Below are 13,445 nucleotides of genomic sequence, written 5' to 3' on the forward strand. Positions count from 1 at the left end.
ATCATCTACTAAGGCCCATGATAGTGGCAGACACAAGGGGTGGGAGGATGTCCCTTGTTGGGTACCAAACCCAGATGGAGGGAGGGAGACAGGGAAGAGCAGCAAGTGTGTCCCTTCTGCTGAGTTTCTAATCCTCATAGACTCAGTCATTTGAACTCCTAATTCATAGCACCTTAAAAGCAGCACATTAAAAGGGGACAAAGACAAAGTTACTTCTTAGGAAAGAGGGAGTGCTCATATCCTGAGAGAGAGAAGAAACATTATAAGTCAATCTGAAATGGAAATGAAAGCGCAGACATTTGGGAGCGTTTAGCTAGATAGGCAAATAGTCCTAATCACGAACTTCTAAGAAATTCTGTATTACTGATTTTTGTAATGACTCTGATTCATCCCCCAAAAGGTTGCATTTATATTCAGTGTTCTGTGAAGGTAGTAAAGGACATAGTTTTAGAAAGCTTTCCATCAAAACGTTTAAAAGACAGCTTTCTGAAAGTGCCCTTTTTGTGCAGAAATACCTCATTCCTCGCCTGATGGTGCTGGATAAATGAGGCATTGCTCAGTTAGACTCTCTGCCTTGCTATTTCAGTATCAAAAACATATCATCTGGAAGAAGCTTCAGTGACCATAAAGGGAAGAGTTTTGCTAAAAGGAGAAGTCCCCAAAGAATTATCTCAATTTGAAAATGATTGCTTCCTAGGAAGCGAGGCAAGGGTCAGCCCCTTGGAGAGTAGACAAGCTTACGGCGCCTCACTTTGGCAAAGGACTGTGACCCAGAGTGAAGACTCCCCTACCTCTACCTGCTAGGGTCCCAAGTCCTGCCTGGGAAATTCAACACCTGCCTGGTTGTTGGTGGTTCACCAGGATTACTTCCCCTTCCTCGCTTCCCACACTGCGCCCCCGACCCTTGCAGGAGCCAGCATTTTTGTGGATTGTTGCTGCGGTCAGTGTGTTCTGTGACTGTGTGTATGGTTGTATGTACACAAAATTTGCCAGTTTGAAGAGCAGAATTTGGCTGGAGTTCTACTTTTTCTACAACTGACCTACATGTATTTCCCTTTCACCTACCTGTGAGGCAATAATCAATTTGCCGAGTGCATTCCAGTGTGCCAGGCCTTCCGTTCGGGGCTGACTTTACCAAGATAAAGGAGACAGTGGTCCCTATCCTCTACTGTGCCGCCAAAGGGAGCAGGGGAATGAGTGGGGGCGGGTCTGCAGCCCAGGCTCAGCCTTCCGCTCAGGGCGTGGAGAGGGCTTCTCCCTTGACCTTTAGATTTGGGCACGTGGTCCGCTTGAGTTTTGAGGGGAATGTTTGCTAATATATCTCTGCTTCTGATTCACACTCACAAACTTAACGGAGTAGGGAGAAAGTGAGGGCCATTTCTCCAGCAGCTGTGTGTCTCTCCATACTGGGACCCTCTGCATAGCTAGCTCTGCTATAGCTAGCTCCATCCTCCATTTCTCTGGTCAGATCTGCAAAATGGAGTTCAGCCAGACGGCCTCCCCTACAAGGGGCACGTTTGACCTGGCCATCCCTGACCATGGTTTGGCCATGGGGGTACATCTATGAAAATGGTTCCCCTGCCCCTGCACAGTTTTTGACGAAGAAGGAGATTTGGAGGAAATGAAAACACGGACTAAAAGAGTTAGTGTTTAACTTCATAGGTGTCAGTGAGAGACGGGCAACGTGTCGCCCACGCTGGGTCTAGGGAAAGATGGCAAATGTTGTGAAATTCCACTGGCTTCTAAGTTTGGGTGATTTTTGTCTACTGCTTTGTGGTTTCCTTTCTTGAGAGGACAGGGTAGCTTGTAACTTGTATTGCAAGTACAGCTATTCAGGGATCAGTTGAAAACCTCAGCCAGGAACAGTCCAGGTTTCTTCTCTTGGCCAGATCCTTTTCCCAAATAGGAGAAGAGTGAGGAAGGCTGATCTTAGTCATGGGGAGGTGGGCTGTTCAGACTTCCTTGAAGTAAGGCTCAACGATGCCCAAGGGATTTGCTAGTTCTTCTTGGTCCACCCATCCTATGGCCCTGGGCGGGGTCGTGGACTTCTGTTAATTATGTTTGACCCCAGGTTTAGTAGCAAAACTCTCTTATCAGTGGCGAATCTTCCAAGATTCATACTGAACTCACTTGGGGCAAATTTAAGCCTTTACAGTTGATGATACTGTAACTTGAAAGTCTGTGTTTTCTTCAATTTGAGAAATTTACAAGTACTACTAAAAGATCTCAAAAAGGTTTTCTTTTTTCCCTGAAATGAAATAAGCATAAAAATAAAGCAGGTATTGCCCAAGTTTTTGCCCTTTCCATGCCGTGACCCTACCTGCCACTGACGAGACTTCCACACCTGTCCGTTGTAGGGGTAACTTTCCTTCTTGACTTCTGATTCCGAACCCCGTGGTTAAACCTCCTTTAAATTGTTCACCTCCCAGATGACAGGCCGGGATCTTCTCAAGGACCGAAGTCTGAGGCCAGTGAAGATTGCCGAGAGTGACATTGACGTGAGTGAGCAGAGTAACAGGCTGACCCCCACCTGCCTGCTGCCTCCAGACCCAGGGTGGGCAGCTTCGGGCAGGGTTTGGATGGCTCTGTAGCCAAAGGCTTTTGGATCATGCTCCAAGGCCATGGCCTTTTCTCATCATCCCAGGCCCTCTCCAACCTGTTCTTGTTCACAGGTTAAACTGAGCGTCTTCTGTGAACAAGACAGGATCCTCCAGGACTTGGAAGACAAGATACGAGCCCTCAAGGAGAACAAAGTATGTATCGGTTTTGCGTAGTCTTGGGCTGGGTGGCAGGGGTTTTGTCATCCTGTGTTTCCTCAGTATAGACTGGACTCTCATGTTAGTACTGGACAACAGATGTCTGTTTATCCAGAACAACATCTTTGAATTTAAAGGGTATTTCTTGTGGAGTTTCTGTCTGAACCCAGAGGAAACCTTATAGGGAGACCTCAGCCTACTTATTCCAAGTACTACCTCCCTGACCTTAATTCTGCTCTGGGCCACCCCCACGTCTCCCTGGAAGCCCTGTGAGGTGAGCCTGGGAGAGTACGGCTCCACTGGCTTGCAGTGATGACCCCAGGCTCCTGAACCCCAGGGAAGCGGGGGCTGCCTTGGAGAAAGTGGCCAGAGTCGTAGCAGGGCAGAGGCTCTCACTTCCTAAAGCTCCATTCCTCTAAGGATCTGGGCCATAGGGGAAGCAAGTCTGGTCGGGAGGGGAGGAATAGGCTGGTAGCCACTGATGTTTGGTCTCTTAGACACTTCGTGTGAATTTTTTCTTTTCCACATTTTAACAAGGCATTATGTTTGTGACGCTCAAGGTTTATAAATAACATGGCCTTTTTATTCAAGTGCTTAGAGAGTTTTCCATCTGTTCTTTGATTTAGCCTCATAGTTTATCCCCTAAGGAGTGGACGGCCTAATGCCCAGTTTATGGATGAGGAAACAGGCACAGAGCTGTTAGGTGATTTGTCCCAGGAGGCCACCCAACGGGCAGAGTCAGAGCTGGAATCAGAGGCCTTGACTCTCAGGCCCCTAGCTGGGTGCTGGCCCCTGGCCCCTTCAGCCTCGGTTAGATCCAGCAGGTTTGCTTAGTTCCTGGCGTGGCGTGGCGGGGTTGGAGGGGACGGCCTCCTGGGAATGTTCTGCCATTCTCTTGCTCTTTGGCCCCGGTCTGTCTGGTGCAGGATCAGCTGGAATCCGTGCTGGAGGTGTTGCACAGGCAGATGGAGCAGTACCGAGACCAGCCCCAGCACCTGGAGAAGATTGCCTACCAGCAGAGGCTGCTGCAGGAGGACCTTGTCCACATCCGGGCAGAGCTCTCCAGAGAGTCCACTGTGCGTAGAGGGTGTGGAGGGTGGCAGACGCTCCCCTGCCCTCCCCAGCATGGGCTGGCCAGGGGGCTGCTTTTCTCACCTCCCAAGATGTAGTGGAGTTGGTGGCTGGGGGCGAGAGTCTTGGCATAGGAGAACGCCTCCAGGCTGCCTCCTAACAGTAGCTTACCTTGTCTCTACCGGTGCCTTAAGGTGCTTTCTGCCAGTGACTCCTGGGTGGCTACAGCGACACCCAAGGGGTCAGATGTTTGAGAGCAGCCTGCAAGACTGTTCCCCTGATCTGTGTACAGTTAACTCTGAGACGTCAAAATTTCTACTCTTTTATTTGTCTATCTGATGTGGTACAGGCCTCTTCTGCCAGAGCTGGGAACCAAAGCATCCCCAAGGGTGGGAGAGGGGACGGTGCAGGTGGCCTGTCTGTCTCCCCAGGCCTGCCTGAGACCCACCAGGCTCCCCTTCCCTCTTCCCCTGTCGGGTCAGCAGTGGTCAGGAGCACAGGTGCTCATGGGGCCTTCTGAGGGGTGGGCGTGGCATAACGAAGAATCAGAAGCATTTCCTTGGCCAACAGGAGATGGAAAATGCCTGGAATGAATACCTGAAGTTAGAGAGAGATGTGGAGCAGCTGAAGCAGACCCTGCAGGAACGACACAGAAGAGCCTTTTTTTTCCAGGTGACCCAAGGGTTCTTCATCCCTTCTGAGCTCTGATTTCTTCTTGGAGTCTTCACCTGTGGGGGATGTTAGCCCTACCCAGGGGCCTTCTCTTTTTGCACCTGGACTCAGCCTGCTCACCACCCCAAGCGCTCCCTTGGGGAACCCTTGCCCCAGCCAGGCTGTCGTGAGAAGCCTCGCCTCAGCTCCCCCTGCCTCTTTGCTCTCAAAGACAAGCTCCTGGGCATTTTTCTAAGGGTTTTACTACTGATCATTTGGGGAAACAGCCCCAAGGGGAGACAGTAGTGACCTAACCTTGCAGATACTTGAGGGTGATCTGTGTTCCTGGTTCTCGGCCCTGCCTTGGGTTCCTAGCTACTCACTTAGCAGCAGGAAGCCCCGCCTCCTTCCCTCCCGGACTCCTGAGGATAGATGTTATCAAGCCTTCACCTGATCAGTAGTGTGAATTCAGGCCAGGTGGGGTGATACCCATTGCTGTGGCCCCTGCCTCACTCAGGAAAGGCAGCCTTAGAGCCCTGCCTTCTCTGCCCTAAAACCAGGCTGCCCCGTTGATAGCTACCTCTGCCTCCAAAGCTGAGAGGAAGAAAGGCCCTGTGTGGTTTTCCTTCTTCCAGGTTGGGTCCTCCAGCTGCCAGTGTTCCCCCATTGGGTGCCCAACCAGGCCTCTCCCCCACACTCAAAGTTTTGAAAATGGAAAATAGCCTGCTTTTGAACCTAACTTCAGATCTGTATCTCTTCTTTCAGGACCCTGACATAAATTCTATTTATTTGAATTCAGCAAGCATTAACTGAGGGTTCTTGTGTACAAGGCAGCCTGTTGGGCCAGTCGGGGGGCCAGGCTTGCTAATTCTAGCCAAGCCTCTTCATTCAAGTGACTTAATGAATGTGTTGACTCTCTTCACATCAGCATCACCCCAGAAAACTGAAGGAATTCAGGAGGAGGTTTAGGTTTGTGGACCAGGAGGCTTTTCCCAGGCCCTGCTATGCTTCCACTCACCTCCACTCAGCACTCTAGAGCTGGTCCCAGAGAGCCTGGTCTAGGAGTATGTGGAGGAGACTCTTGCCTGTAGTTCAGGGTTGGCCTGTGAGGTCACGCAGAACTTGTCTGTCTCCTGTGGCTGTTGGGTTTTTCCCATAATTTCCCTTCATTTGAGCTAACATTTTCCTCTTCTTTTTGTATCCCCAGTATTTAGCATAGTGGCTTGAAAATAAATAGGTGAATATTGTTGGCAAAGTCCTTTAAACAATTGTTTCTAGTTACTAGTTCCTTGAACTGTTCGGTCTCATTAGACTTATCTTCTTGAACTTCAACCATCCTCATTAATTTCAGCCATAATTTTTTTTTTTAGCTTTTCATTCCTTATGTTTCTTTAATTATACAGAAAACACATAAATGCATCTCCCTGGAAAGTCCAAACAATGAGAAGCAAAACTAAAACAGGACACAAAAGCTCCTCCTCCCTCCTTCCCTTCTCTGCCCAGTCCCTCACCTTCCCAGCATGTAATCAGTGCCATCGGTTCGCAGTGTTGCCTTCCAGACCATTTTCTGTGCATTTCCAAACGTATGCACGTACATAGTATCATATAATTTATTTGGGGGAGGGAGTTGGGCTTACTTAAACAGGAATCATACTTACACACATTGTTTGGTAACTTGCTTTTTTTGTCATAACTGTATGTAATGGAAATCTTTCCAAGAAAGATACCCCCAAGTTTATGCTGCCCTGTATGGTAGCTATTTAAATTTAAACATAAATTAATTAAAATTAACTGAATTAAAAATATATTCCTTAGCCACACCAGAATTATTTCGTGTGGCTAGTGGCTTTCTGTATTGGACAGCACAGATTATGGAAGATTTACATAATCTCAGAAATTGTGTTAGACATTGTTGGTCTTGATGCTACAGGTTTCATAGTGTGTGGATATCCCATACTTTATTTAGCCATTCCTCTTCTGATGGGCATTTAAATTATTTGCAGTGTTTTGCTTTTATAAATGGTATCACAGTGAGCATCTATGTAACTGCCTTTAGAGCTTGTTTATGAGCATTTATCTAAGATAGGCTCCTAGGAGTGGACTTGTTGGGTTGACTTGAGTGTACATCTTAAATGTTGGCAGATACCGCCAAATCACCCTCTAAAAGGCTGCACTCATTTGCCCTCCCACCCATAGTGCATGAGAGTACTGAACCTGTTTACCCACATCCTTGCCAACACTTGATGTTATCGGTCTTCTTAGTTTTTGCCAGTTTGTGTGCTGAAAAAGGACATCATGTTTTTATCTGCATTCATTTAATTACTAGTAGGTTAAACATCTTTTTTTATGATTATTGGCTATTTGTATTTCTACTGTGCCTTACTTCGTGGTAATGTAACATACAGCAGGCCCAGGATCCTTTTTTCCCTCCAGAAAACAAATGGGTGCCGTGTATAGGTCTTGTCACGGACCTCCTAGAGAACTTAGCCCTGTAAGTCACTAGGAGATGGGCCAGTCTGAAGCCTGGTCCCTGCAGCTTGATTTCCACCTAGCCTAGTGGCATTGCTCATGCTTTCCCTGAGTGCCACAATGACCCGGGAAGCTCACAAAGCCTTTCTTTGAGCCGGTTCTGTGCTAACTGCTTTGGTGTAATTCTAGGCCAGGCAAGCTGTTAGAGTCCTGAATAAATCATTGACGCTGGAGATAGGCTTGCAGCCCCATATGCAAATTCTCAGCAGTGGGGCTTGGAAACTCACCCCTCTTTAGCCAGGGTTGGCTGTGAGAAAACCCATAGCCTTTTGAGTAAAGATGAGTAGCTTTATTTATGAAGATCCTCATGGCCACCCAAGCAGGGAAACCAGAGGGTAAGAGAACTTCCAGGTAACCCTGAGAGTCAGTGAGAGGTGAGGCTACGTGTAGGTGTCCCTACGTCTGGACAGTGAGTTCAAGCCTTTGCTGAATGTAGTACATTGGAGCCTTCCTGCTCGGTGTGATGTGAGGATACAGGTATGAAACCCCACTCTCGTGTTCCCCAAAAGCTTCCTTCACCTTGTCGTTAAGTTCTGAAATTCCATCGTCCTTGGATTGAAGTTCTCTGGCCTTTGCTTCTCTCTGCTCTTCTCTTACACGTTGAGGTGACAGGCAAAATGGGGGCAGGATTGTGAACTGACAGGTAGAAGTACGCCAGGTAGACTGCCAGGGGAGGAAAGAGAGAGAGAGGGAGAGATGATCTTAACCCCATGCTCCTTCTTCACCTGTTCCCAAACACTCTGCTTGGGGACCTCAGCTCTAGAGATAATCTTGTTAGCTCAGTAACATGTCTGTTTTAGGACACTCGTTCTTTAGTGGGGAGCTGAGCATTAAGCCTGTTATTTGCTTATCAGCCCTGAGGATGTGCACTGGCGTTGGAAGGGTGGAGAGAGTATGAGAGTGTGAGCTCCCCTTAGGAGGGAGGCTTCAGACGTCTGTTGTTATGCCTGTTAGATAGTATTTGATCAGGGAATTTTATGTGATTGGTCCTTTATTTATTCAGCGTACATGTACTGAGAACCTGCTCACTGCCCAGCCCTGTGGGGATGTATCCAGGATCAGTGGTCCATAAATATCACACACGTGAGAACTCTTCCAATTGAGGCCAGCGATGTACCTGGAAAGGAGATAGGGGTGTGGAGCCTTCCTTTTTAAGTCCATGGGGTGGGACCATGATAATTTTTTAAAAAAGAATACCATATCTGATGTTTACACAACTCGATTAAAAGGTGCCCACGACCCTTTAATCACAGCAGACCCTGCTCACCTCTTTCTAGGGCCTCTTCCCTGGTGGTTTGGGTGTAGCTTCTCAGAGTTTGCGCATGGTTGTATAGCCTGCCTCTTTTCCCATCGTACTTTTAAAAAAAAAATAACAGCTTTATCATGTAATTCACATACCATAAAATTCACTATTTTAAAGTATGTAATTCACTGATTTTTTTTTTTTTTTTTAGCACATTCACAGAGTTGGGTAACCATCCCCACAGTCAGTTGTGTAACATTTCCATCAAGCCCCCAAAGCAACCCGGTACCCATTTACAGTCACTCCCCACCCCCACCCCAACTTTCTACCCCTGCTCTAGCCAAGGACTAATCTACTTCCTGTCTTTATGGACTTAATCTATTCTGGACGGTTCCTATGAATGAAATCATACAGGATGTGGCACCTTGTGTCCGGCTTCTTTCACTTAGCATCATGTTTCCAAGGTTCATCCATGTGGTAGCAGACATAGTACTTCATTCCTTTTTACTGCCACATAATATCCACTGCCCCTTATACTAAATCCCACACCCCAAGATTCAGCTCTGTCTTCAAAAAGATGCCCTCTATGTTCTAGGGATGGTGTAACCTCTAGTCCTTGCCTTCTCTTCCCTTCTGCCGTGGTTGCCTAAGACAGTCTTTTTTTAAATTGTAAAATATACGTAGCATAAAAACTTACCTAACCATTTTTAAGTGTACAGTTTGGTCCTGTTAAGTGGATTCACATTGTTGTACAGCCAATCTCCAGAAATGTTTTTCATCTTGAAAAACTGCAACTCTGTACACATTAAACAACAATCTGCATTCCCCCCTCCCCCCAGCCAAAAGTGGAGCTCTGTACCCATTAACAAAACAATCCCTGTTCCCCCTCGTCCCAGCCTCTGGCAACCACCCTTCTATTTTTCTGTCTCTGAATTTGGCTACTTTAGATAACCTCATATAAGTGGAATCATACAGTATTTAAGGGAGTCTATTTTTAAGTGAGGTGGAAACAGGAAAGGCAGACTGTGAGAGCTTCTCTGAAACTTCTCCCCTGGACCCTGGGCGTCTTTCACGTCTGCACTTGCCCAGGAAGCCATGAAGCAGGCTTGGCTGTAGACCTGGTGGGGTTTCCAAAGGGTATACTGCCCCCCAGGGTGAGGGGCTCTGTCTGAATGACAGCAGAAGTCCTAAGAAGAAACTTCTGGTGAGGAGCTAAGAAGGAAGTGAACCCACTGCCTCCTCTTTCTCAGGAGAAATCGCAGATACAGAAGGATCTCTGGAGGATCGAAGATGTCACTGCAGGCCTGAGTGCAAATAAAGAGAACTTCAGAATCCTGGTGGAATCGGTCAAAAATCCGGGTGAGCGGGCCATCTTCCTGGGGGTGGGGGTGGTGGAGGCCAGCGCCTGGAGCCTGGGGGATGGCCCCTGGGGAGGTCGGGCCTTCGTGGCCTAAGTCACTCCCCTTGTCCTCTGAGGAAGAGGGTCTTTGTTTCATCGCACCCTTTGCTTCTCTCCACACCCCTCAGAGAGGAAAACAGTGCCTTTGTTTCCTTACCCGCCTGTGCCTTCAATCTCCTCTTCTGAGAGCAAGCCGTCCCTGCTGCCCAGCCCTCCCACCAGCCCCATGCGGACCCCTCTGGAGGTTCGACTCTTCCCCCAGCTGCAAACCTACGTGCCGTACCGACCTCACCTGCCCCAGCTGAGGAAGGTGATGTCTCCCCTTCAGTCACCAACCAAGACGAAGCCCAAAGTTGTGAGTATTGATGACCAGGAGCTGGGCGCTGTCGTTTCCTCTCTGGCAGACAATTGTCCTTGTCTGTCCTCAGGTCCTCTTCTCTTGGGAGAGAAGCTTTTAGGGAAGCTTGGGGAGACAGACCAGCCAGAGTCCTGAGGGGTTCCTGAGCCATGAGCAGTTAAGGAGAGGTAGGGGCTCCTGCCGTTGTGCTTAGTCTCCCAGAACTGGAAGGGCCCTTAGAGGCGATCTAGCCCACTCTCCCATTTTGCAGCTGGGAAAACTGAAGCCTAGCAAGAGGCAGTGACTGCACTGAGTAGGGTAGAATTTGTGATCTGCATCGTGCAGAGAAGTGTGTGGCTGCCCCATGCAGGGCTCCGTGCAAACCTGCGGTTTGGGCAGTGAGCTCATCTTAGCAGAAGAGTATCCTTATCTCCACCTGCAGCTGAGGATCGTGCTGGGTGGTGAGGATACATTTGATCTTCACAGTAACCTCCTGGAGTACAGACAGGAAGGTCAGCATCTCCATCCCACAGATAAGAGAACTGAGGCCCAAGGTGTTAAAATTTGCATGAGGTCTCCATATTAGTTAGTGGATCCAATCCACATCTCCTGACCATTCTTTGTGCCATCTGACATGTAACTGGACATGCAGCCCTGGTCCTCAGGTTAGGTATGTGGCCTGTGTGGTTGCCTGGGCCAACACTTTGGCTTGCCTGGCATAGAGGGGCCATGCCTTTGGCTGAGTCTGGGAGCACAGAAGACTCTAAGGAAATAAAAGATGTGGTCAAGTACTGTGATAGCTCATGTTCCCAGGGCAGGCCAGCCTTGGCTGGAAAACATGAGGGGGCTGGTCCGAGTGACAGGGAAGCTATAGCAGAGGGGACCTTGGAATGAAGACCTCTAGGTTTTCGCCAATGAGGGCTTGAAGGAGCTTTGCCTGGGCACCATGTATGCTTAGGACGTCTGACAAGATCAGTGCACAGTTCACACGAGTTCCTATACCTGGTCTTCACCGTCTGCTTCCAGCCATGGTCTAGAGCCCAGAGCTGGAAGAAATGGTGCAGGGAACCAGGGTCATTGTGAACTTCTTTATCTTGAGATTTCCTTCCCACTCCCAGATCTAAGAGTCATGGAGCACCAGCCACAAAACAGGAGGTAGAAAATAGCAAAACAAATAGCAGGAATGGCTGGGACAGACAGGTGCTAATATAATGCAAGATGCCTGCCCCCTGGGACGAGGAGCAAAGGGAAAAAGGCCTGTGAGCGGGACTGCCTGGATTCCAGCCCTTGTCTGTCTCTGGGTCTTCAGGCAAGGCCCATACCCTCTCTGAGCATCCTCAGTTTCCCCTTGTGCAGAACAAGCAGCTTGAAATAGATGAAGACAGAGGCTCCTCTCCATAGCTTGGTTGCTGTGGCTTGGAAGCAGGGCTTTTCAACTTGGTTGAGCATCAGGGTCCCCAAGGTGGATGGGTCTTCTCTCCCCTCCTTCTAGTTGTATATATGTTCACCAGTTTTACCATTTTTATTGTTGGTTGCTTGTTTTATATTTATTTTTGTGAAACAATGATATCCATCCTGAAATTGACATAAAACATGGATATTGGGCTTCCCTGGTGGTGCAGTGGTTGAGAGTCCGCCTGCCAATGCAGGGGACACGGGTTCGTAGCCCGGTCCGGGAGGATCCCACATGCCGCGGAGCGGCTGGGCCCGTGAGCCATGGCCGCTGAGCCTGCGTGTCTGGAGCCTGTGCTCCGCAACAGGAGAGGCCACAACAGTGAGAGGCCCGCGTACTGAAAAAAACAAACAAACAAAAAAACATGGATATATAATTTAGTAAATAATAATAAAGAGACTACCCATTTCATACCAACACTCAGACCAAGAAATAGGACTTTTTTTTAAAAATTAATTTTTATTGGAGGATGGTTGTTTTACAGTGTGGTTATCCTCCACTGCACAACAAAATGAATCAGCCATATACATACAGATATCCCCTCCCTTTGGGACTTCCCTCCCATTAGGTTACCACAGTGCATTAGGTAGAGCTCCCTGTGCTATACAGCATGTTCCCATCAGTTGTCTATTTTATGCATAGTATCAATAACGTATATGTGTCGATCCCAGTCTCCCAATTCCTCCCACCCCACCCCTTTCCCCCATGGTATCCTTACATTTGTTCTCTACGTCTGTGACTCTAAGAAATAGGACTTTGCCAGCAATCAGAAGCCCTTGGGCCTGGGGGTCCCTTCCCAGTGTAGGCCCTTTCTCTTTCTCCCAGAGGTAACCACTATCTTGACTTTTTTGATAATTTCCTTGCTTTTTTGTTTTGTTTCACTACCTATATTTGCATCCAAAACACTTCTATTTTGCCCATATATAATACTGTGTTTATTCTTTCATATCTTGCATCCTTTCAACAATATGTTTGTGAGATTCACCCATATTGTTGCATGTAGCTATAGTTCTTTATTTTATTTTTTTATTTTTTTATTTTTTTGTGGTACACGGGCCTCTCACTGCTGTGGCCTCTCCCGTTTTGGAGCACGGGCTCCGGACACGCAAGCTCAGCGGCCATGGCTCACGGGCCCAGCCTCTCCGCGGCATGTGGGATCTTCCCAGTCCGGGGCACGAACCCGTGTCCCCTGCATCAGCAGGTGGACCCTCAACCACTGTGCCACCAGGGAAGCCCAGTTCTTTCATTTTTATTTGGCTTTTCTTAAATTTAATGTCTTTTTTTTATTAAACAATACTCTGAAAGGGTACAAAGTCAAAGGATATAAAAAAATATGTAATAAAACGTCTCCCTTCCACCCCGTGTCTTCAGACATTCTATTCCCTTCAATCAAAGGCAATCAATGGTTTGCGTTTATCTTTCTGGGGGGCTTTTTTAGGAATTGGTGATTCCAAGATCTTGTCAGGGTTTGGAAACCACTGATGCTCAGAGAGCCTCTGGGTGTCTTAGGTCGGCAGCTTAAACTTCACACAATAATGAAATGTGTTGCTTTAGAAGAGTGCTGATAGACTTTTGCAAAACAAGCTTACAGCACCCTTTCGTGAACTCTGAAAAACAAAGCAAAATGAGGCTAAGAAAGGGGGTGGTTAGGAGGAAGGAGTCTGGATGGACATTTGTGCCAGGAGTGGGTGTCCATGGCAGTCAGGGGCCAGGCTCTCGGTCTGTAGAGAGGCCACAGCCCTCGGAGAGCATTGTGGACAGGGGGGTTCAAGGAAAATAGTTACATTCATCCCAGCCCAGGGAGTGGGCTGTGGAGAAGGCAGTGAGTCACCCATCCTGACTGCCTATTCTGTGCCTGAGTCGGGAAGGAGGAAATATTTTGTAACCATGTGCATTTCTGATAGAAAGGGCAGGAGGATGTAGATGGTCCTTGCTCAGATCCCCAGCCTGCTGAAGGATCCAGAGACGGTGCAGGGACCGCGGGCTGGCTCCGTCTGAGCATGGTG

General features: G+C 48.2%; 1 protein-coding gene across 9 annotated transcripts in view; it reads left to right on the forward strand.

Annotated features, from left to right (window-relative positions):
* Nucleotides 1–13,445, forward strand: part of PLEKHA7 (pleckstrin homology domain containing A7) — a 209,791-nt gene that overhangs the window by 182,438 nt on the left and 13,908 nt on the right. For all 9 annotated transcript variants that reach the window (XM_067749749.1, XM_067749751.1, XM_067749752.1 and 6 more), the window contains 6 exons: nucleotides 2,430–2,498; nucleotides 2,673–2,753; nucleotides 3,683–3,832; nucleotides 4,398–4,499; nucleotides 9,501–9,609; nucleotides 9,778–10,004. In XM_067749749.1, the coding sequence (XP_067605850.1) occupies nucleotides 2,430–2,498; nucleotides 2,673–2,753; nucleotides 3,683–3,832; nucleotides 4,398–4,499; nucleotides 9,501–9,609; nucleotides 9,778–10,004 (738 nt within the window). The remainder of the gene's footprint in view (nucleotides 1–2,429; nucleotides 2,499–2,672; nucleotides 2,754–3,682; nucleotides 3,833–4,397; nucleotides 4,500–9,500; nucleotides 9,610–9,777; nucleotides 10,005–13,445) is intronic.

Source organism: Pseudorca crassidens, chromosome 9 (genome assembly GCF_039906515.1).
Source record: "Pseudorca crassidens isolate mPseCra1 chromosome 9, mPseCra1.hap1, whole genome shotgun sequence".
NCBI classification, from domain to species: Eukaryota; Metazoa; Chordata; class Mammalia; order Artiodactyla; family Delphinidae; genus Pseudorca; species Pseudorca crassidens.